General features: G+C 41.7%; 2 protein-coding genes across 2 annotated transcripts; both read right to left on the bottom strand.

The window, feature by feature from the left end:
• Positions 1-595: 595 nt before the first annotated feature.
• RAB32 (RAB32, member RAS oncogene family) lies at positions 596-23,310 on the bottom strand. The gene is made up of 3 exons (XM_033143947.1): positions 22,813-23,310; positions 4,125-4,402; positions 596-1,861 (listed from the first exon to the last, which is right to left on the bottom strand). Exons 1-3 carry the CDS (start codon positions 23,048-23,050, stop codon positions 1,712-1,714), a joined length of 666 nt encoding a protein of 221 aa, XP_032999838.1. The 5' UTR covers positions 23,051-23,310; the 3' UTR covers positions 596-1,711.
• LOC117044511 (small nuclear ribonucleoprotein F-like) lies at positions 14,922-17,831 on the bottom strand (the record flags this gene model as incomplete). Its single annotated transcript, XM_033145330.1, is given in 5 exon segments — positions 14,922-14,951; positions 14,953-15,050; positions 15,053-15,083; positions 15,086-15,171; positions 17,777-17,831. Coding segments are annotated over 5 exon segments (300 nt in total), but the record flags the coding sequence as incomplete, so codon positions are not given.
• Positions 23,311-24,771: the final 1,461 nt, after the last annotated feature.

Raw genomic sequence — 24,771 nt, 5'->3', positions numbered from 1 at the left:
AGCATGTTTGGCTATAGGATGCTTTACCATTACATTTACCATTAGGAAGCTTATTTTGATTTTTTTTAAAACAGAGCGAGTTACTGAAGCTCACATTTAGAGTTTGCACTTCATGTGTATTAAAAGCTATTCCAAGTGTTTTTATTTATTTTAGAAAACTAAATGAGAACCACAACGGTTAGGGGATTCGGGATTAAAAGGGGCTTTGACTTTTGTGGAATTCAACAAAATTAGTGCAAGCCTAGAACAGAAGTCTAGGAACATCAGGTGCTCTCTTTGGATTCTTGACAAAGTGCCTGAACATACCTTCTAAAAACTCTAGGCTTGTGCATTTACATCATAAAAATATTTGCCTGGTATTTAAATCATATCAAAACATCTTTGGTCACATAAACAGATCCGTGACCCAGTTTAAGCCTTCAGAAATGTTAGGTCAAAAGTACTTCAAGATGTCTAGTGGCTGGCATGATATGTTATATAGGTGTAAGGTGCAGAAACCAAAACAGGATTAACAGGTTTTAAGACTGTAATATGCAATGTGTTAAATTTTTTACAGAAGTCATCCCATTTCTCACACACCATAAGAAAAAGGCAGTTTTTGCAGATACTTCAGACTTCTTATTTTAGCACACACAGCTTTAGCAGATAGCAATAGTAATAAAACCAATAATATATTCCACATTTGCAAATTGTTCTTGTGCAAGACTTGAATCAAGTGTGACTCCTTGTGTTAAATAGTAAAAGTGGAAAAATACAAGTACTATAAATATAGCATGATTAAGAAAAGATCTCTAATAGTACACCTATAAGTTAAAAGATCAAAGTTGACAGTTCTGTGTTGCAATCTGATTTCATTTTTTAAAAAAATCAAGACAGTTTAATCAGGCACATTATTCATTTTTAACCCATCAGATACCGGTAAGAACATACAGAAAGAATTGTGCTTGTGCAAGAAGGGAGATTTTCCTTAAAAGTTTAATTGTGCACAGATGCAATGTATGCAAGTGTACTGGAATGTTTGTTTCCATTATCCGAGTCAGAAATGGACTGTTACTCATTGGTCAGATGGGACAGCACTGACTTATCCTTATCACTCCCTTTCAAACAGAATAATCTTCCTATCTTGACTTTCCAAGCAATAGAGTTTAAGATTACCATTGCTTAATATCAGTCTTGTGCTATTCAGAAATGAAGTGTTCTTGGGTGCCAAGTGTCCCTAAAGGCTTGGTGGCCCTGGTGCTCAAGACGAATGGAGGAGACATTAGAGGAAAAGCAAAAGGGGGCAGCTATAAGATTTTGTATGCATTAAAGGGGGTATAAGCAAACGATAATAGCATTTATCAAAATGAACATTTTCACTCATAGACAGATGTTCCTATTCTAGTTCTGAAATTGCACTGTGAAAGATAAAATATTGGGATTGAGTCACTCATACTGACCCTTGCCTTGTAGGATAAATACTGCCTTTTCGTACTGGAGGCAGCTTTCAACTGTGCTAAATGGTTCACAACCAGACAATGATATAGTGTAGAAGGCAATTTGAAGTCCTACCCAACAAGGAAAAAAGTGTAAACGCCTGGAGTGTGATCAACTCTACAAAAAACAATTCCTCATTAGGATTGTCGTGATGAAGCACCATAGCAGCAGTCCAACATGAGGAGCAGGAATCTCGCTGCTCCAACATAGTGTGTCACTGCAAGTTTGGATGTGACTAACAGCACTGAGATTTGCTTTCTGCTGTCAGAGGACCTGGTTCCAGTTTTAGTCTCCCGACATCATTCTCTTCACTAGGAAAGGTTTTGAGATTTGCAAGGATGTTTTCTACCAAGAACCGAGCAGCTTCGTCTATGTTGATATTATCCTGTGGAGGAAACCATAGGAGACAAGTTAATGCTTTCCTGGGCAGAAGAATCTAAGAACGCCACCTATTCAGCATGCAAGCCTTGTACAACAAGCCCACAACTTAATGCACAGCTTTACATGCTCAGCAAACCTTTTCTAAAAAAAATAATTAAAAGGGGGCAGAAAGCGGGTGGGCACCCAGGAATAAAAGACTTCAGCAATCCCATCCACCAATGCACTCAATGGGTTTTGACTATACACTATTTTGGCTTTAGGTAGAATCCCTGAACATAACCCCTGCGTAAGTTGCAGACATCCTGTATATGTGTAAAAGGTGTTTTGATACAATGATTCAAACAATGTAGGAAAACTGTTCAGAACTAAAGTTTACAAGCAAAGCACTTCATGACTGTTATTTCCGCTTCCATGCAACTGGTTTAAGGTTAAAGTCTGCAACTTTACCTTTCTAAAGCCAGTGCAAAACCAGTGCCATGTTGAATTTCATTTTCTACACAGAAAATTGATCTTCAGGTGGATAGAAGAAGCTGCATTAAAAAGCTTTTAATTTAGTTTCCTGTCCTTTTTTTGTTTTGTTTTTGCCTGCTTCGGCATCACAGATACACTCCTGCAGCACCATCGCTACCATTTTCAGAGCTTGCTTCTCCCCTGCACGAGCCTAGCTAAGCAGGGATCAGACAGTGAACATGCTGAGATTTGACATCAAATCAAGATTACTTCCTAGTGCCTTATTCACATCTGTCTATCTTGCTTACAGGCAGTTCCATTGTCCATCATTGCTATGGAACAAGATTTCTCTGCATCTACATATGTAGTTGGGGCAGAATGTGGGTGCCTATTTAGATCTGAATGCCCATTCCTTGTCAAAAGTAATATGCTACTCATGGACAACATCTGCACCTGAATGCGTGATTTTCAGAAGGATGAAATTATACTAGCTCCCATCTGCAATTTTGCCCCAATTAGTCAGCTATGTGTGGCAGCATCAGCTGTCCTACCTCAAGCTATTTAAAGTAGAGATACATGAAACTTAGAACCTAGTTTTTAGAGGAGGATCAGCTCACAGTTGTGCAGCTTCTTTTGCAAAGGGGAAAAGCCCCTTTTTTGAGGATCAGGTCAAAGTTGTTGGGCCTACTATGCAAAGGGAAAAAAATCCTGTTTTTATGGGGTTCAACTCACAATTCTGCAGTTTCTTTAGGAAAGGAAAGGGAGCCGTTTCTACAGTTTCCAGACAGATAATCTAATCAGCCTAGTCACATCTCACTGAGGAAACAAACAGCCTCCGTCTGCAGAACATTCAACAATGGAGACCTGGGCAAGGGGGCGGGGCCAGAAAGGGAGCCAGCGATCGACCACACATTCACTCCATAAGACGCACAGACATTTCCCCTTACTTTTTAGGAAGAAAAAAGTGTATCATATGGAGCAAAAATGAGCGAAAAATATGGTACTTGGTTACTGAGCTACACGTCTTCCTTTCAAGAACAGCTATTGAGTGAATACCCAGAACTGAACTGGAACTTATAGTCAAATGTTCTACCAATGAGCTATGCTTCCTTACACATTTATCATGAGAAATGGGTTGTGATTCTAATTATTCAAATGTTTGCTCAAAGCAAGAAGCAGTGGGGTTGCCATTTCTTTTAAGAGTCACATGGGTATGAGCTTCCTAGAAGCAATTACTGTTTCAGGTGATGTGCTCCTTAGATCAAAAGCACAGCCGTTAACTATAAAGTTTGGTCTAAAGTTTCATTTCCTGGATTTTAATGCTTCACCGTCAATATGACTAAAACACATAAGTATCATATACCACATAATTACATGGCAAGAAGATTTAACTACACTAAATTAAGAACCACATCAAAATTAAGAAAGGATAGGCTCTGGGACATTTGCCTTTTTACATGATCAAACACAGATTGACTTCAGTGGTAAGCATGATGGTGAATACACACTGTGCAACAATTTTTTCAAATTTATTATGTCATATTTTAGAGCTGTATTTGAATTTTCTCTTTTGTAACAGAATTTGTCACAAGAAAATAATCAAATTAATAATAATTGAAAAAAAATAAAAATAGCTGTTTCCCCAAAACTATTTGAGACAAAATCAGACAGATATATGAAAGAAATCAGATAACAAACATTTCTTTAGGCGAGCAACTTTTGAAATTCAATTTGTAAGTGTCCCTTTGCACAGCTTTCATTTTTCACATATATACACATAAGCTTTAAAGCTTACCCTGGTTTAAGAATATTCTTACCTTTGCAGAGGTTTCAAACCACCCAGCAAAACCTCCTTCTTTGCAGAACTGGTCCATCTGAGAAGGATTTTGGCCACTGTCTTTCTTTTGGTCACATTTGTTGGCAATTAGAACTGCAGGGATTGGGCTGCCATTTGGGAGAAGCACTTTGCTGTCCAAGTCATGTTTCCACTTGGAAACTGCCTCAAATGTTGAGCCTCTTGTGACGTCAAATACTACAAAAGCACCGACAGCTTCTTTATAGTACACTCTGGTCATGTTGCCAAAACGTTCTTGACCTGAAAGACAAGAGGGCAAATGTTATGAAGGGCAGCTCTAGGCACTGTTTTCTTAAAAGTAGCCAAAGCAAAAAGGGGTTGTTCAATACTGATAACCAGGTTATGCGGCAGCCGGTCATGTGAATATGGCAAAATGTATGTCCAATTGAGCTAGCACCCAGAAGAGCTAGAGATGAGTGAAATAATTAAGTCTGCCTGCACAAGACTTTGAGGATTTCCACCCCCCTACAGAATTTAGGGAATCCAGCAGTAAACAATTGATCTGGCCAAACACCACTGGCCTGCACAGCACAGCTCTTGGAAGGGTCAACTGGAAGAGTGAAGAATACGATTTGTACAAGGGTCCTGAACACAGTATCCATCTATGGTGAATAGAGTCCTGCAGAAGTCTGGGATATGTAGAAGACATCACAGACATGCACTAGAGCCTGGAGGAAGTGCCATAAATTGGTGCCTTGCATGCAGAAAGTGTTGCGTTCAGTCATCAGCATCTCCATATAGAACTGGGAATTTCCACTGTCTGAAACCCTGGAGAGTGGCTGCCCATCAGTGTAGGCAATACTGAGCTAGATAGACCAGTGGTTTGACTCTGGGAATTGCAAGTGGGGAGTGTTGCACTCAGGTTCTATTTTCATGCTTTTATTATACAGGTGAAACTCAAAAAATTAGAATATCATGGAAAAGTCCATTTATGTAAGCAATTGTTTTCATTAGCTACTGGAGTTTAATATATGAGATAGACTCATGACCATAGCTGTCAACCTTTCCCTTTTTTTGCAGGAAATGCCCTTATTATAGCATTGGGAAACAGCAGGGAGGGTTGGCAGCTATGCTCATGACATGCAAAGTGAGATACGTGAAGCCTTTGTTTGTTATTATTGTGATGATTATGGCGTACAGCTGATGAAAACCCCAAAGTTGAAATTGTTAATTTGGGGTTCCCATCAGCTGTATGCCATAATTATCACAATTATAACAAATAAAGGCTTGACATATCTCGCTTTGCATGTCATGAGTCTATCTCATATATTAGTTTCACCTTTTAAGTTGAATTACTGAAAGAAATGAACCTTTCCACAATATTCTAATTTTTCGAGTTTCACCTGTACATGTAGTTGTATATTATACATGTGAGAACAGGATGCTGGACTAGATGGGCCATTGGCCTGATGCAGCAAGCTCTTCTGCTTGTATGCAAGACATTTCCTATGTTCCTAGAGCCTAGGATGTCTGCAAAGGGGGTGTGCATGTCCTGAGATGTTGGGAGACCCATTCTTGTTTCAGATAAACTTTGGCCCAACCCTTTGTTGTTGCAAAGTAGGCTTGAGACACAGACACACCCTGGCCACATCTACCTTCAAGCTAATCCCCACAGCAATAGCTTTACTCAGCTTAGCAGTGGATTAGTCGTTCAAGCAAAAGCCATCATTCTTGGCTGAAGGTGTGCATGTTTTATTGCAAAATTCATGTACCCTGGGATCAAACTAACATTTACACATTGATAATAACTTAAAAGAATTCTAGTTGCTTAATGGTCAAGCTTTGAGTAAGTACTAAGAATGCTAGGACGTCTTTCGATGAACAGGAGATTGAGATCCCTTGTCAAGTGCTGGAGGTCATCTGCCTAATGACCCTGTGTACAAGCAAGGTAGAAAGGAGGAGCGAGTTTTTAAAGATCCCACCAGAGCACATATCAAGGTGGCCTACCTGAAGTCCCTGACATCATTTTGTGTGTCCTCTGCAACCTTCTGAAGATACCCTGTTCTTCCATGCCAGAGTTCCTCCCTTCCTTGTTTCTTCTTAAGTTTTCCCTGACTTTCTAACTGCACCCCCCCTCATTTCACATAGAAAGGAAGAGAATAAAAGTTAACTGGTTTTGTTTCTTTTTTAATCCTGGATGTATTGGTTAGGGAAATGGCACATTCCTCTGCCCTGGCTTCCTGGGAACAATTGTTAGTCTTCTGCCTCTTAACTGCTTACTATTATTATATATGTCGGTGTGTGCATTTGTATATAGCACACTAAAGTCAGAAAGGAATTACTTTAACTTAACCTCCGGAACAGTAGCTGTATTGGAATGTTGTACAAAACCCTCTGTAGACTTTTTGAGGTGATCCCATTAAAACAAACAGGGCTTACTTCCAATGAGATCTGTATGGTACTGGGAATTGTAATCAGCGGTGGTCATGTTGCAAACTGAAGCAGGTGGTATTTTATTCCGGATCAATCAATCAAAAGCACATGCTGCTGGCTTCACCCACTGCAGCACCCACCCACCTAGCAACAGAAAAAGTCCATCCATCTCCCTGCCCAAGGACCTCCCTTCCAGAGTTTAACTACTTCGCCACAAAATTGTCAAATAAATTTGTGCCAGGGACTTCAGTTAAAACATTCATAGCGCACAGTTAGGCCAGAAGATGTTGACAGAAAGGTTGGGCAAGTTGTTGGTAGACAGAGTTGGCATCTGAATTAGCTGACATACCATGAACAGCTCAGACTCCCGATTATGCCAAAATACAAAATTCTATCATTTAAGAATACAAGAAGAGCCTGCTGGATGAGGGCAATGGCCCATCTAGTTCAGCTTCTTGTTTTCAGGCCAACATTGTCACATGATAGGTTGGCCAGCCCAACACGAACCAACTTTTCATGGGTAGCACTGTGAACAACTGCTGCATGTGTGCTTTAAATAACAATTCTGCTAACATGGCTACTATGTTTAGAATTCTTACAGCACCGCTTAAAATGTGTGTGGGGATTTAATTGGCTTTTGGCCTGTTGAGAGCAGACTGCTTAAACAAGCCATTGGGCTAGGACTTAGAACACACCTTTCTTCCACTGCCAGAGAATTGCTTTGACTGAGTCAATTTAGGTAGGCAGTAGCCCCAGCAATTTTGGGTTATGGGCTCCACAAGACTTCATATAGTTTTGTAAAAATTATGCAATGCTTTTCTCCCCCTCCTCCCCACACCAATTGATTTTTGGAAGAATGCAAGACGTTATATCAACCAATCCTCCTTTCCCCCCTTCTGACCACATATGCCAAATTTGTAAAAACCGGTATAATTATCTTGGATATCTTGCATGGAAGGCTTTTATCTTTTGTAGAGACAAAGCACACAGTGAAAAAGAGGATTATGCATGCTGATCTTAAAAACTGCAACAGAATTAAACAGGGCACGGGGAGGCTGTTTCTATGGTACTGGGGCCAATACAGTAATGAAAAATTGGGTCATTATTCCACATTTTATCTTGTAATTTGTTCATGTACGCACTGTTGTAATATTAACCAGCCAAGTTAATGACATAAAAGCCTCTCACTAAACTCATTATGAAACTATACTTCAGGTGCTAGGATCAAACATTTGAAGGTGATGGATCCAGCACCGGAGAATCAGTGCAATTTTCAGCTTCCCATGAAGTCACACATACCTGGCTACAATGCAGCATTCTGTAGTCTACTGAAACTAGGCCCATCAGCTAAAGTGAAGCTGACACCAGTTCTAGAATATACCTTAATCCATCCCTAGATCAAGTCAAGGGCAAACACACAAAACACCTTGCCCCATGAATCCTTTGGTATTCTCTGCAACATCACGTTTGAGAAAAGTGGAATTCCCAATTCACAAAGTTAGTTATTGCACACAGTGCCTGTTAAAACAGTACTCATGTGGGCATCAACTCCAGCAGCAAGTACTGTTACCGAGAAGCTTGCTTTAACTGGAACTCTGCACATGCAACAGCACTGTGCAAGCCTAATTAGTCTTCAGAATGTCTACCCTATCTAATGGACATATCTGCTCTTACTTACCATGAATTAATCCTAGGACAATGGTAACAAAACTAGCATCTTCTACCAGTAATTGGATGAAGCCAGGGATATTTATACAAGTCAGTGAGGTAATGGTGAGGGTGCAGGCAAATTCTGTCAAAACTTATAGTAGCAAGACCTTACCTTTATCCTTGTTAGATTGTAGGTGTTCAAAACTGGGCAAAAGTTTTGAAGTTTAACATGACAGAAACCCTTTAACATGGTCATCCGCCAAACACAACATAGAACTGAAAAGTCAGAATCTCAAAGTTTCTTTAGCTTGCGCACAATAGTATTAGTAGAGTTTGACTTGTAAATAGACCACCAATCTACTCCAGTGATGGAAGACTTGTGGCCCTCCAGTTGTTGATGGATTGCTATTTCCTGTCAGGCCCAACCGTTGTCATGCTGGCTAGAGCTGATGGGAGCAGAGTTCAACAACATCCAGGGCAACATGTTCCCTACCACTGGTCCACTATTTCTAGTTGCTGAATCAAATTACTGCTACTGCACCTGAAAAAGTAAAAAACAGATCCTAATGTAAGGCCAGACCACTTCAGTCTTGAATGCCTATTCCATGCATGTCGGCTAACTTCTCTTCTGTGACTGTTGCCTTCATTATCCCCCCCCCCCCCCGCAAACTATTCATGCTTCTTTTACAAGTTCTGGTTAACTTACATCTTGGCCACTTCTCCAACATTTCCCATGCTGCAGGTACATGGTAAAGTTGAGCTTCTACCAAACCATGTTTGATGGGGCTATATGTATATTTATAGAAATGTGTTAGGAAGTCATAAATCAGTGTTAGTCCCCTGAAATGTATGTTCCGTTGTATGTTTTTTTAAAAAAAAACCAAAGTTGGTTTTAGATATATTTTAAATTGCTTCTCCCGCCATCCTAAGGGTAAAAGTTGACCTAAAATTAAAACAGCTTTGGATACTGAAAAATCATTTCCTTTAACCGAAGGAAGACATAATGCACTTGTCAGCTCTGAAGAGATGATTGCTCAAAACCAGTTTCAAAAGTCACCTTGCCTTGTCTTAGGGGTTTCAACGCTTCATGCAGTGTGTACACTTCAGCCCTGTTCAGTGGTTCTCCATGTATAGAATCCAAGTGTGGAGAAATGAATGGAGGTTTCTATATTTGTAGAAAACAAATGGCAACAAGTTGCATACTGGAAACCCCAACTAATCACCACTGACTACAAGCAAAGTATACAATTTCCTTTTGTTTTAAACAGCTCAGGACCTCAATACTTCAAGGACTGCCTCTTTCCATATGAACCTACCCGGAACCCAAGATTATCTTCTGAGGCTTTCCTTCGTGTGCCTCCTCCTTGGGAGGCCCAGACGGTGGCAACATGAGAACAGGCCTTCTCTGCAGTGGCTCCCCATCTGTGGAATGCTCTCCCCAGGGAAGTTCACCTGGTGCCTTCATTATACACCTTTAGGCACCAGGCAAAAACATTCCTTTTTAACCAGGCCTTTGGTTGATCTGATTTACATCCTATGCCCTTTTAAAATGTGCTGTTGGGGTTTTTTTGGGGGGGGGGGCTATTGGGTTGTTGTTTTTATTTTTATTAGGTATTTTGTGATTTTATATCTTGATTTTATTGTGTGAACTGCCCTGAGACCCTCAGGTATAGGGCGGTATATAAATTCAAACAAACAAACAAAAAACTACCATGACTTACCTGCTTGTTTTAGCAGACCCTAACTGAAAGATTTTCTGCCCCAATGAGAAACAGTTACTGCAGCACAGCAAGTGGTGTGACAGCACCTTCTTCTCTCATTTCTTCCCTCCTTTCCCATCTGCTTGCCGCAAGTTTGTCTGGAAAGCAGCCAAGGCTACAAAGCCAGCCTAACATCTCTGCACAATGCTGTGTGGCATTTTACAGCCCATGCTGAAGCGAGCTCTCACATTATTCTGCTCTGCCAACAACTAACAACTATCACAGGTTTTAAACACATTGAAACCTCTTGAACTGGCAGACCTGCCATACCACACATCTATCATCTCTTCTGCCCTATGAAATTTTAAAGGCCATTCATCTTCTGAAGTAACACAAACAATACTGGTTGGAACAGTTAGTGGAGTGACCCAATTTATACAGAGGGAGGTGTTGTAACCTCTGGTGCGTGCTTCTTCCCGGTTCCTTTTAAGAGACTCAAACAAGCTGCTAAAATGTTCTGTAAGTTATTTGACTTATTTGTGTCTAGCAGAGAAATTTTCAGGGTCAGAGTCATGTGCAGCTTGTTCTCTCCAGGCTACCATTTCCTTAACCACACATATGAATCTAGGGAACTGAATTCAAGCAAGTCAGGAATTAGCATAAAATGTTATATAAGGGGCTGGTTTCATACATATTGGCCTTCACTAATGTTATCCCTGATGTGTTAGTGTGTTGGGATGGGGGTGGGGTTACACTGTTGTTGTTGTTTTTTTTTTACTTTAATGCATTTTAACTATTCTGCAATGCCATGTGTCTTGTTTTGAAAACGACATCTAAGAAATTGTATAAACTAAACTTAAGAGCTCCAGTTGACTCGGAGACATGCACACCATGTTGCTAATAATATCTGAAAGGAAATCCCTTCTACCTCAGTATCCTTTCAACGCCTTCTGCTACCTAATCTAAGCAGACTTGGGGAGCTGTTTGACATAGCCTTAAAACTGATATCCCAGTTGAATTTTGCTAGTCTCTTCTGTTTCTCCTTTTAGATTTACAGTTGGAGGCTTGTGATTCTTCTACTCACAGTCAAGACTGTGCTCTTCTACAACTGTCCCGGCAAGCCCTGCACTGGAAGTAATTTATTTTGCACTGCAAGTGATTGCCTCCCAGCTTCCTTGCAGAGAAGCAAGGGACCTCGTGTTTGGGTTCTTTGCTAGAGGTGCTTCTTCCTAGGGTGGCTGTGCATCATGGGACCACGGGCCATCTAGTCCAACCTCCTGCAATGCAGGAATCTTTTTTGCCCAACATGGGGCTGAAACCCATGACCCTGAGATTAAGACTTTTATGCTCCACCATCTTCAGTCCACTTATCACCAGTATACCACCATGAATGACTTGTCAAGGGCACCCAGAAGCCTTAATGGCCAAGTGGAGATTTGGGCCTCCATGATATTATTATTGGATACAGAGAGACCCACTTGGCACCATTCCTCTCAATTGTCATGCCAAGACTATTTTATTTACCCAGCTGATTTCATGTCAGTGCCTAGAATTTATACCGAGTGATTTCATCCTGCTGCTTTTAAATCTGGATTTTATCCCGCTTCTGTTTTTTCCCCATTTTTAGCCATTTTAATTTGCAACTTTATATTTTTCTTTGGGGTTTTTGTTTGTTTTGTTACCTCCTACTCTGGTGATGTTGTTTATACGTTTTGAAAAGTGGACAAAGTATCTTCAAGAGATACTTCTTAAGACAACTGGGGAAAAGGTTAGTGGGTAGACACAAGTGTTGCAGCTATTTTCTGTAACATACATATCCTGTTTTTCTAGTTAGCCTCAGATGTTCATCAACTTCTGGCAGCCTGTGATTTGAACACCCAGTTCCTAGACTTGCACACTGGCACAAACTTGAACATATTATTCTGCAAAATAAAATAAAAATTCCTTCCAGTAGCACCTTAGAGCCCAACTAAGTTTGTTACTGGTATGAACTTTCATGTGCATGAAGATATCTGAAGAAGTGTGCATGCACACGAAAGCTCATACCAATAACAAACTTAGTTGGTCTCTAAGGTGCTACTGGAAGGAATTTTTTTATTTTGTTTCAACTACGGCAGACCCAACATGGCTACCTACCTGTAACTATATTATTCTGCTTTAGAGGAAACAAATTTCTAATTTATGATCGAGTTGAAACTACACATTTACACAAAACAGCACTTCCTTATTATCTTGCTTAATCAGGAGTCTTGAAAATAAGTTTAAAACTCAGGCTAATGGATCTCCATTCACAAGACTTAGCTCATGTGATAAAAAGAATGAATGGTCACTTCTACATTTTACCATGTCTTTCCACAAGAGCAAAACTAAAGCCACAAGCCACAAGACCTTAGGGACTTTTGCTTAAGTCTTGCATTAGCACACACTACTCATTCTTGGAAGTCCTTCTGTGACAGTTGTATCTGAACTGGAACATTGTGATCTGCTCTTGCAATCCACAACCTGTATTAAGCAAGTAACATACAGTCTTACCTCTGGTTACGTCTGCTGTGGGTTGCGTTTTTGTGAACGCGGCAAACCCAGAAGTGTTTACTTCTGGGATTTGCCGCACGTGCAGAAGCGTTCTGCGCAGTTTGCTCATGCGCAGAAGCGCGATATCACACTTTTGTACATGCGCAATATCGCCGCTCGGGATGCAGACTTTTCGGGGTGTAAATGGCACCCTGGAACGGATCGTGTCTGCAACCTGAGGTACCACTGTACTTGGGCCAGGATGAAGAGGACCAAGTTAGGTGTACTGAGAAGCCTGCCTTTCCAAAAAAGCTGATTCCTATGCCATACTGAAACACTCATAGTGCATACATAGGAGGAGGACTACTGCAAAAGGGGAAATAATCATGCTTTATTTTGGCGTTTGTCAACAAGTTACCCTCCAGCTGTTTTGGACTGCTACTCTCACCAACCTGTCTACCAAAGGCTACTTATTTATATGTGTAAGTCTTCTTTCCAGGATGAAGCACAGGGGGAAAACAGTTGTGTATGCAAATGAGTGGCAAGCTGACCCACCCCCATCCAAGAGCAGCTTATTTCCAACTTTTGAACAAAAAAATTCTGCTTTAAAATTTAGAGGGAGACAAGCAAGCACGCAGCAATTAACAGGCACTCTGAACCACTGGAGTAGGAGGAGTGCAGCACACAACAGTACAAGTCCCAATTCTTTCCTCTCCCTACCATATTTTTTTAAAAAATGTGTGGTTTCTCATACAGGTCTGCTGTTCAAGGCACAACGGCCTAAAGCCCCTTGTAAATATATACAGTGGTACCTCGGGTTACGTACTTAATTGGTTCCGGGGTGCCGTTCGTAACCCAAAAAGTATGTAACCCGAATGGCAATATCACGCATGTGCGAAAGCGCGATTTTGCGCTTTGCACATGCACAGACTGCGCACGGGGCGAAAAACACTTCCGGGTTATGGGAGTACATAACCTGAAAAAACGTAACCCGAAGCAGACATAACCCGAGGTACGACTGTAGCTAGTTTCACAGTGCCTTGGGGCGTGGCGAGGACTTCTGCAACAGCTCCTGCATATGAAGCCTTTTCAGGCTAGCTTGGCAGCTAATGCAATTCTTTTTAAGGCAGGAGTCATATATATGTGCAATACTTGCACGGGTCAGCAAACTTGTGCTTTCAAACTGCTAGGTGGGCCGGAGCTGGGACCGAACAATGGGAGCTCACCTCATCATGGGGATTCGAACCGCTGACCTGCTGATCAGCAAGCCCTAGGCTGTGTGGTTTAACCCACAGTGCCAATCCATTCAATATATTTTTATGATGTTCCTAAATGCGGATGGAAATTGTCACATTTTATTACACTAGTACAGGATAGGCATAATTCTATTTTTCAATAAACAAATCATTAGATTGTCCACCTTCCCTCACTGTCATATAATTGTTACAGTAGAATGTATTTGCCAATTCCCAGACCTGCAAAATCCACTCGTCTGATAAAGGAGTCCTTGAGTGTCCCCCGTCCCCCAGTTAAAACAAGTTGCCATATGTGCCACTGTTAATAAATGAAGTAACATTCCTATATCCGTTGACAAAACCAAATCATGCATAGACAAATGACAAGATTAATGAGTGTTCAGAAGAGTCATATCCTGTTGCAAGTTTGATTTAATTTATTATGACTCTGCAGAAGGCTTAAATTTTCAGGCAGAACCAAAAACACCAGACATATCAGCATGGCTCACGATTTACACCTTCAGCATATATTTGTTCTCCTCTCTACCCTGTAAAGCCTTAAGGGTGATAAATACCAGCAAAAGATAAATATGCAAAAGCTTTCTTCAAATTTGTGCTTAGGGTTTGTTGGGGGGTACGGGACATGCTGTCATAATCAATTCCAAGCCTGATGCTCAGGTCAAGTATCTTTCCCAACATTTCCGATATGCATTTCTAAGGGCTCATCCATACTAGTTTCTTTTCTGCCAGGTTTCTAGGCACAGGTACGCACTTTAAAGCTCTGTGTCCAAGCACTCCCTAACTCCCAGCACTTTCCCCACAAAAACCAGCTTTTTACTGCTGAATCGGACCAAATGGCAATTCGCTTAAAACCCAAATTTCCATTAATTCCTATTCAATGTTTAAGAGCAGGTTTTTCTGTGGAAAGAGGTGGGGGGGAGGTGCTTAGACACACACAGAGGTTTAAAACGCAGATTTATGTCTTGAAAGCATGGGGCAAAAAGTAAGTGTGGATGAGCCCTAAATTAATGCTTTAGTTTTATCCTACTGGCTGCACTCAGAAGAATGGTCAAAGCAATTATGTACAAAGTCTTTTTTTAAAACAACAACAACACACTTTCAGAAACAGTATCTCAATTTTTCTTCCACAGTGGTAATTTTTCTTCAACAATAGTATTTATTTTTTGGCCATAGAAATACTTGACAAAACCTTAAACAAAAAACCTGACAGCTAAATTTATTAACACAGTTAAAAATAATAATCCCTCCCCCAAAAATTAGTTTTTCTCTCATTTCTCCATCTTCTTCCACACCCCTTATTATAAAGGACATTATTACACCTTATCAGAACTTCATCAAGGTGTCCAGATAATGCACCATCAATATATTTTTCTGTATTGGCAAGCTGCATGTTCTTTTGCCATCGACGGAGATGAGGTAGCCTTTGTACTGTATTCCATTCCCCACTTCAGCTTCACCATCCCTGGTTTCCCAGTCAGCCCATTCAGAAAGGGCTTTGGGTTGAGATTGCAATCAAATGCTAACAGTGCCCTTCAGCTCTCTATATTGGACAAACAGGCCAAACCCTACGCCAAAGGATAAATGGACATAAATCTGTTATTAGGAATCACAAGACAGAGGAACCAGTAGGAGAACACTTCAGTCTCCCTGGACATTCTATACAAGATCTCAAAGTAGCTGTCTTATTACATAGGAATTTCAAAAATAGGCTGGAAAGAGAAGTTGCTGAATTGCAACTAATTACCAAACTGAAAACCATGGAGAGACCTGGCCTGAACAAAGACATTGGATTCTTATCTCGTTATACATGACAAAGCTATCTTTAGCCATCTCACCCCTTGCTTTTTCCTGTAAAACCAATTGCAGTCGTTAACAGTTGTCAACAGGTTTTCCACACCCATCAGCCAATCACCCATTCCCACCACCCTTCTGAGTAATACCCCTCCTCACTCTCTCACTATATATAAGGGTCTGGTGACTTCTGTTTCAGTGTATCTGAAGAAGAGTGCATGCACACGAAAGCTCATACCAAGAACAAACTTAGTTGGTCTCTAAGGTGCTACTGGAAGGATTTTTTTGTTGGTTTTTGTTTTGTTTTGACTGGATTGAGAGGCAGACTCACAGCCAACCAAAGGGTGGCTACGGCAACAAAAAATTACTATTGGGCAGCACGTGCGCCCATCAAAGCTCTAAAAAGAAAAGGCACGGAAGTATGTACCAAGTCTTATACATCAGCAGCAGCCATCATATGTATATTGAAACAGTCAACTCACTCTTGACTCCTGCAATTAAATTCTGTACCCCCAGTTAGCCACTCATTTCCACTTGAAAACGCGATTTGTTTCTATACAGGATATAAATACCAACTTTGATTGATTTTAAGCTTGATTATGTAGATGAGTCATTTTCCTATTTGCTTCAGATACCCACATTTCATTTTAAAAAACAAAACAAGCCTAGAATTATTTTGCCTGTCGCCACACATCAATACTGCAAAGACAGACAATATGAAAAGTTAAAGAGAATGACTATCACATGCTCACTCTGGAGCGTCACTCCCTTTTTCTAAAGGGCAAGCTTTACTAAGAACTTGCATGTTTGGTTTATGAATGCATCCGACAACTGGAAATCATCTGTAGGAACATTCTGACACTTCCATTTACTATTTGCATGCACCCCAAATATTGAACATATTTACTGCTGCAAAACATTCATTTGGTAGCTAACCAAGGACAATTTATTGTAATGCAGAATAGACACACATAGGACTGCAGCCTACAATTCTTTTAGGTGAGTTGCCAGAGGAATGGTTAAGAGATTATCAGTGTGGTGCTTTGTTCCTTCTGAATTCTTCAAGTGAAAAAGAACATTTTAAATTTGAGACTACTGTAAAATTAAACAGTCTCATTTATCTTCATCAAGAATGGTACTTCAGAGAAGTCTACTGCCATGCACTTTTTATTTTTTAAAAAACCTGTTGCTCAACCACTTCCCATTAGCCTATGGTGGATACTCTTTGGAGAAGCAACTTCCATGTTCAGGCACCACACATTCAGCCTAGCAAACAGTTGAGCAGTTGCCTCATATCCCTACTATAACTTTCTCACAGCTTGCCTGCTCTTCATTACTGCTCACATTATTAGTTCTCTTGCCACAGGACAGTCTCTTTCTCTGCACCAGACACTCTGCTGGTTGTATGCATCACCACACCATTTCCTTTACAAGTATGCACTGCTGAAAGCCATAATCCTATAATTTGTTACCTGGAAGTAAACCCCACTGAGTTGATTTGAGCTTGCTTTTGAGTAGTCATGTTGAGGATTGCACTGAAAGTCACACTGAATTTAATGGAACTTGCTTCTCAATGCTTTCCTCACCTTCCCACCCCAAACCCCTCATGATTTAACGTTTAAAAGAGTCCGGTCCTGCGGACAGTCATGAAAAACAAAATTGTTGAAATAAACAAACATTGCAATAAGGGCCCATAGAAAACTTAGTTCCCAATTTTAAGGAGATGGCAACGTGAATTATGCTGGAATAGTAAACTAGGAAATCCTAGTTACAGGTAGGTAGCCGTGTTGGTTTGCCATAGTCAAATCAAAATAAAAAACAATCCTTCCAGTAGCACCTTAGAGACCAACTAGGTTTGTTCTTGAAATGAGCTTTCGTGTGCATGCACACTTCTTCAGATAAGATTCTTCAGCACACGAAAGCTCATACCAAGAACAAACTTAGTTGGTCTCTAAGGTGCTACTGGAAGAAGTATTTTTTATTTTGTTTAGGAAATCCTAGACAACTTGTGCTAGCAGACACTGACATTAGCATGTACCAAGATTAGAGCCTAGTTAAGGGCTTGCCCCATTGCAGGGGATACTCAACATTCACACACCCACACCCCAATATTCTAACCTTCATTATTTCCTCTAATAGCAAACTCAGCTGGGAAGCATCATCAGGAGTTCAAGTGCAAGCAGTGAGGGGGGAAAGGGGGGACATCATTATGTTTAAGGAACTTTTGCATGAGTGTGCTAATAATGGATTGGAGTATCCTGTAAGAAAGCATGGTTGGCAGGAAAATAGAAGGAGAGCGTGCCACAATGTCAATATTTTGTTGTGGATCCTACTTGTTTCTCTCAGAAGATAATCGGCTCTAGGGTCAGAGTGGCTCTTGTCAGACATGTGTGCTTTAGCTTCCCTGGTTGCAATCATCAACTCAGTAACCTAATTTGGGCACACATATTTCCTGGCCTTAAAATTCAGCATGTAACAATAAATCCTCTTGAAATTATTGTTTTATATCATTTTTATTAGTTTTACAATAATACTTTCCATTGCAGTATCTCCTCTTATATTATACATTTTGGCTTTTTAGGGCCCTGTCTTTCTTCAAACCTTCCTTATGATTTTCTATCTTTCATTTCAAATTTCTGCATTTACACTATTTAACCATTGCTTTAAAATCAAAAACATTAAAACATCATACATTCTTATCCATATCTGCAGTGGTTTTTGTACCTTTCCTTACAAAGCTTCTTGCAAACCTACCAACGTATTTGATTGAATACAAGTGTCTTTCAAATAATTTACAAATATGGTCCAGTCCTTGATGAACTTCTGGTACCGCTGTTCTCGGATTCTTCCCGTCATTTTGGCCAGTTCCGCATACTCCATTAGCTTCAATTGCCATTCTTCCTTTGTCGGTAATTCCTCGTTTCCACTTCTGTGCTAATAAAATTCTTGCTGCCATTGTTGCGTATAGGAAAAGCTTAATATCTTGTCTGTTAATTTCTGTACCTACAATTCCCAGTAGAAATGCTTGTTTTTTTTAAACATATGTATATTTCAACATTTTCTTAATCTCATTATATAGCATATCTCAGAAGACTTTCACTTTCTTGCATTCCCACCACATATGATAAAGGTACCTTCTTTTTCTTTGCATGGAAGCAGAGTTCGAAAGGTTGCCAAGCACATTTTGCACGTGGCTGTTGACCACTTCTTGGCATCAGACGGTGCCTGATGCCTCCACCATCTGGAGGTGCATGCCTGGGGATCCTTACACTAGCAACACATCCTGTAGAATTCTATCTATTATACTTTATACAATCAGAAAGGACAGCGGGTGGCGCTGTGGTCTGAACCATGGAGCCTAGGGCTTGCCGATCAGAAGGTTGGCAGTTCAAATCCCCGCGACGGGGTGAGCTCCCGTTGTTCGGTCCCAGCTCCTGCCCACCTAGCAGTTCGAAAGCACGTCAAAGTGCAAAAGATAAATAGGTACCACTCCGGCAGGAAGGTAAACAGCGTTTCTGTGCACTGCGGCTTAGTCATGCTGGCCACATGACCCAGAAACTGTATGCCGGTTCCCTCGGCCAATAAAGCGAGATGAGCACCACAACCCCAGAGCCATCCGCAACTGGACCAAACGATCAGGAGTATCTTTACCTTTATACCATACAATCAGAATGAATTTCAGGAATCAAAAAGTCGTATTGAAAAATACTACTTCCGAGCCGTCTGGCCCAAAAATGGAACTAGGCATTCCATTTTGGCGACTGTGACCCTGGTTTGAGGATCCATTTGGCACCTAGCTTATATATATGAGTTTCTAACACTGCGTGGAAGATTGTCTGCTCATAAAAGGAATAAGCAGAACTTACACAGCCACCTTAGTAAAACTTCAGCTTTTTCCATTTTGGTAGTTTCTCCAAGAACATATGGTTTCAGTACTTCACGTGATCGCTGTGTTTGTATCTTGCAATATTTATATTGTTCTATTATTGGGGTAACCACTTCTGTAGAAAGTGTAGTGCAAAACTGTTTTCAACACACTTCAAAACATCTAGGGGATTGACAAAAGGAACATACTGGTTGAACAGGCTCCTTGCCAGCTAGGTTGCATTCTCTGAATTGTTATGTTTCGCTCTACTGACTTGCACTTCATTAACTTATGAAGCGCAACCAATTACAAGTACATTTCATGGCAGTGATTAGCTGAAAACTGAAAGGTGCCAGACCACAGAAAGATCAGACCATTATGTAACACAAAGCTTTGGAGACCAGAATTTGGTTCTTCACACACTGTGCTTCGGAACTAACTGAACAAGAGACTTAAACTAGGCAATTCTCTCATCCCGATATGATGAAAACACAACAGTCACAAAGGAATTTTAACCAGGAAGATATGCCCATGTATCTCTGGTGCAACATAAGCCACATTCTAACTGCTTCTGGCCAGGTCCCCCCCCCCCCCGTCCTGCAGTGGGGGCGAGGGGGGGGCAGCACAAACCTTCACTAGCTTCCCTTCCACTGACTCCTACATGGTGCATTTCAGTTATACCAGTGACTCTGCTGGCAAAAGTTATGCCGAGTACTGAATGAAGGCAGTTATAGAATGCTGCATAACTTCGTTTATCCCTGTCCCTGTCATGCCTATTCCCATCTCTGACGCTGTCTGGGAAAGGTTAGGATGTGGAATATCTGAAAGTTAGTCCTTTACCATCAGTCTCATTACTACTGCCAACAGGTTGTCATTTTCTGTTGTTCTACCGAGGAAAATAGTAAACACTATTTAGGTTTATTGTTGTAGAGCAGCCTTAAGATAAATAAAATTAAAAGACTAGATCAAAAGCACCCAATATCTGCAGATCAGTACATCAATCTGCAACCTCATCTTGAAAAGATAATTTCAATAGAACTCAATGAAACCCAGCATCTGAAACAAATATTTGCAACAGTTTGGCGGTCAGTTGAGACTCATATATATGTTACTGAACACTGGTGTTCTTCTTTTCCAACCATTACATCTGGGATGGGCAGGCTTGTTGGATGTACTTTTGTTTACTAGAAGAACACAAAGACCTACCCATCATAATCAGATGCAAAGGACATACTGTACTGTTAAAATTAATCAACAAGTTCCCCCAGAGCACATTCTGAGCCCAGGAATTCTTTCTCCATGCCAAACTGTACCAAGTTCATAGTTCTTTCACACAAAAATCCATTCCTGATTTGCTTGTTTCATTCAACAGCCTAATTTAGCTGGGAAAGTCATTTTATTGCTGCTCTTTAACAACTAGGTGTCAGAAACCTTTGCTGAGCTATTACAAATGAAATCAATCATCAGACTCACTCCCCCATCCCACCCCCAAACAAGGCAGTAACAGCAACAGAGAAATTACAGGTGGTGCTTGTTAGCACTGTTAAATTGTACTGGTTCTGTAGATGTAAGTATATGTAACAACGACCATTTCTAGGCTACCAGCGGAATGGGAAAAATCACACCAATATAAATGCTCCCCATATTAGTGACTGCTTTGGTAATACAAATGTAGAAAAGAGAAGCGATGAGCCTTCATTTTTAATCAACTATCAGAATGGAGTTTTTAACAGTACCTTTATATAAAGGCTGCTTTACAGTCCTAGCAACCTTATTAAGTTAGTCATTATGATTCACTTTTACAGGCTAGTATTTGACGGTGAGCAACTTGCCTGATGCCACCCAGGTTAAAGTACACTTGCAAAGCTCAAATGCTGCTGCATGCAATCTGGCCTATCCAAATATGTCATTGCAAATCGGCTTATGCATCACCCCCAATTGGAAGCTGCTCTGCAATCACATCAATTCAGTCCACTAAAAGGTCAGAAGTGCAAAAGGTTTGCAGCAATCACATTACTTTTTTTAAATTTTAAATTGCAGTTTTAGTAGCTTTCCCCATAACTGACCCTAACTGATAAATAGTTGCTGGACTCAGTTGTGGAGAGGGAGCGGGTACTAGGAAGAGAGTGCTGATCCCATAACTGGAAAGTTGTCAACTTGGCAGATGAAAAAGAAATCCTCCTTGCATTCCACTGCTATAGAAAACAGTTTGTAGTCTTAAAAGGTAGAGCAAACTGGGAGCTAGCAATTGTCTAAAGAAAAAGAGGAACCAAAGAGACTATTACAACGAATTTGCAAAACTGGGAAGACTTCTCTTTCAAGACTACATCCTTGTAGTGAAGCAACTGAAGAAAATGCCACATCAAAAGCTCCCTGCAACTTACAGTTACTACAAGTTTGTCTAAAACAAGAAGTAACACCTTTTATTGAACAACACAGCAACTGCCATAAATCTTAAGAAATGACACCCATTTCCAAAATCCAGAGTTTTTAACACATTTCACCAGAAGTCTGGAATAATGTAAACAGTACACTTGGAAATATTCTACCGGTAGTTAAGCTGATACTGATAACTTCTGGAAAATCCAGAATGCAACACAAGATTAGCAACATCTTCGAAGCCCCACAACCTTCATAGACTGGCCATTTTGACAGTGCTGTAGGGTGCAGGGAAGCTTCTAGAGGGGCAAGTAGTTTGAATGTTGAAAAAAGGAAAGACACAGGGGTGAAGCCAGCATTATTATACTATTTTCTACGCTCAAATAGCAGCTTTCTCCTTTTTTAACCCACAGGAGGAAGCCGAGGAGTTGCCAGGTTACTTCATCAAGAAAGGGAATGTCTCATACAGCTCAGGGAAGGGAGGGCTGGTGCTCCACAACCTCCACAGCTGTCACACATGCAGACCTTTAACCTATGGCCATGTTTTAAAAGTTTACACATACACATATTTTACCCATTAAGGCTTAGTGCCTCTGCTTGTGTGTGGGTATATACAAAAGACTACAACTTGTGTGCATGGAAAAGCATAGATAAGATTCATACATGAATAGCTTTATCAAACTGTATCTCCACTTAACCCAAACATATGCATTTAGAAAACTGACACGCAGAAAGAGACTCTTCCCCCTCCCCAACAAGTAAATAATGGCAGACCCATTGGGGTAACCCTCCCCTCCAAGCAGCTCTAAGTGGCATATATGAATTCTACTTACCCTATTGATCATGCCCATCCTATAAGGTGAATTAAGACCGAGACAGAAACTGGCTGACCTAGAGACACCCAGTGAGCAGGAATATGAACTCGCATCTTCCCTGGACAAGCCCGGCCCTCTCTCCACTACACCACACTGACTTTCCACCCAAGAAAGCAAAACCAAAAGCAAGCTTCTACTGGAGCACGCATAACGAGTTATTGCCTCCGAGCACATGCAGAGCGCCTTTTCCATACGAGAGCCGGTTCCCCGAGGTCCCCCAGCCGGCATCGGCCGCCTGTCGCCTCCTCACCTGCGATGTCCCACAGCTGCAGCCTCACCAGGGTCCTGCTATCCCAGTTGAGCACTTTCAGGGCGAAGTCCACTCCGATGGTGGCCCGGTAGTGCTGCGAGAAGAGCTGGTGCACGTAGCGCTTGATGATACTCGTCTTGCCCACGCCCAGCTCGCCGATGACGAGCACCTTGAACAGATGCTCCCGACTCTCCGGCAGCCCCGCGCCGCCGCCGCCTCTCTCGCCTCCCCCCGCCATTCTCGCGCCCCTCGCCCGCCTTCCCCCCGGGAGCTCCCCAGCCGCCAGCGACACTCAGGGGGAGCGGGGCGAGAAGAGGAAGGCTCCTAGAGCTTTGCTGCGGCCGCTCGGCAAACTTTCTTTGTTCAACTCCTTCTTTTCTGGTAGGAAGGCGCGTCCTCCCGCAGGCGGCTGTGGAGAGCGAGGGAACCACCTGACCGGAGTCACAGGACGCGGAAACCCGGCAAGTTATAAAACTCCATAGAGGGGCGGAGGCAGCGCAGGCGGAGGAGCACGAACCGCAGCCGCCGCCTCCTTGGGTCCTCGAGCTCCTCCCCGCCTCTCAGCCCAACGCCGCGAGGCGCAAAGGAGGCAGGCGCTCTCTCGCCCTCACGCTGCTGCCTTGCTTTGGGTTAGGCTGGCCTCACTCCAGCTGACATGGGACTAAGCCCCGCCGAATTCAACAGGGCGTCTTCTTCCACAGAGGGGAGGATCTCGCTACAGAGAGAGTAGGGAGCCTTCTCGGGCTTAGGGTGGCGAAACGAAAAAGAACCCTTGCGCCTTTAATGGCTGCACGGAAGGGGGAGATTGGCGCGCTGCTGTACCGGATTCCCTCTTCTGCACCACTCTTAAAGCTGTCTGCCCCCCTTTGCCGCCTGGCCACATTAATGTGTCGCGGCCACTTGGATGCCACAGGATGGCCACTATCCTGTGACACTTAACTGCGGAATGAAGTCGGCGGGGTGTTCTTTTCAGGAAGCATGCATGTAAGCTCGGTCTGCAAGTGTGCTCAGGAATGCGGGCCTTCCATCAGACATAAGTCACAATAAGATCTGTCCTGTACAATTGTATAAAATATTGCATTGACTGAAGTGTGCTGGGAATGGGAAGTAGCTGATTTCAGGGTGAATATAAAATGTGCCATGGGGTCACGAAGAGTCGGACACGACTGAACAACAAAAAATGTGCCAGGGTATGGCCTGGGTGGAATATGATGCAACTATCTTGTTGAAGATAAGCAGGTCTGGTCTGGGCAGTGCTTGGATGAAAGACTACCTGAGAAGTCTATGCCATCTTGAGTTCCACGATGGAAGGAAACGGGGGCATTAATGTACTATGTAAATAAATACTAAGGAAACAAAATGTAACCTGACTGATCAGGATAGCAGCATGTCATTAGCAGGTAAATAAAGGTAAGCAGCCTTCCAACATAAAGCATCTAAACTCACAGTCCCACTCTCATACCTCTTCCTCTTAGTTGAGTATGGAGTTTACTTTGTTGCTCAGCAGAAATGAACCAGATGGAGTGCCCCAATGAGTCCCCTTCAATAGTAGAGGTGCTGGAGAATTCAAGCTATACATCCCAGCAACCCCTTGGAAGACACCACAGTTCTGGAATAGTGGAGAGTGTTCTCAAAAGTACAGCATGCTTTCATGATCCACCAGGTTTTGGGGGTAGTAGCTGTCAATGGACCTATTGTGAACAACTGTCACCTTTTAATAATAAAATGTTCATAACTATTGCTCTAATCGGCTCTAATTAAATCACAGTGTGATTCACATTAAAAGGCATTACACAATGTAAACTAGCAAGTCATTTTAAATTTATTTAGGCATGGGGAGAGGAGAAGGAAGTTCCTTTCCTCAGATAGAAGTTCTTGGACTAATGGAACTACTTTGGTCAATCACACCCAAAGTTAAGCTATTTTCCAAGTGATGAATTTACTTTCAAATGTTATTGT

This window comes from Lacerta agilis, chromosome 3, assembly GCF_009819535.1.
Source record: "Lacerta agilis isolate rLacAgi1 chromosome 3, rLacAgi1.pri, whole genome shotgun sequence".
Classification (NCBI taxonomy): domain Eukaryota; kingdom Metazoa; phylum Chordata; class Lepidosauria; order Squamata; family Lacertidae; genus Lacerta; species Lacerta agilis.
The sequence above is the reverse complement of the archived record's forward strand: the minus strand, read 5'-3'. Positions and strand labels throughout refer to the sequence as shown.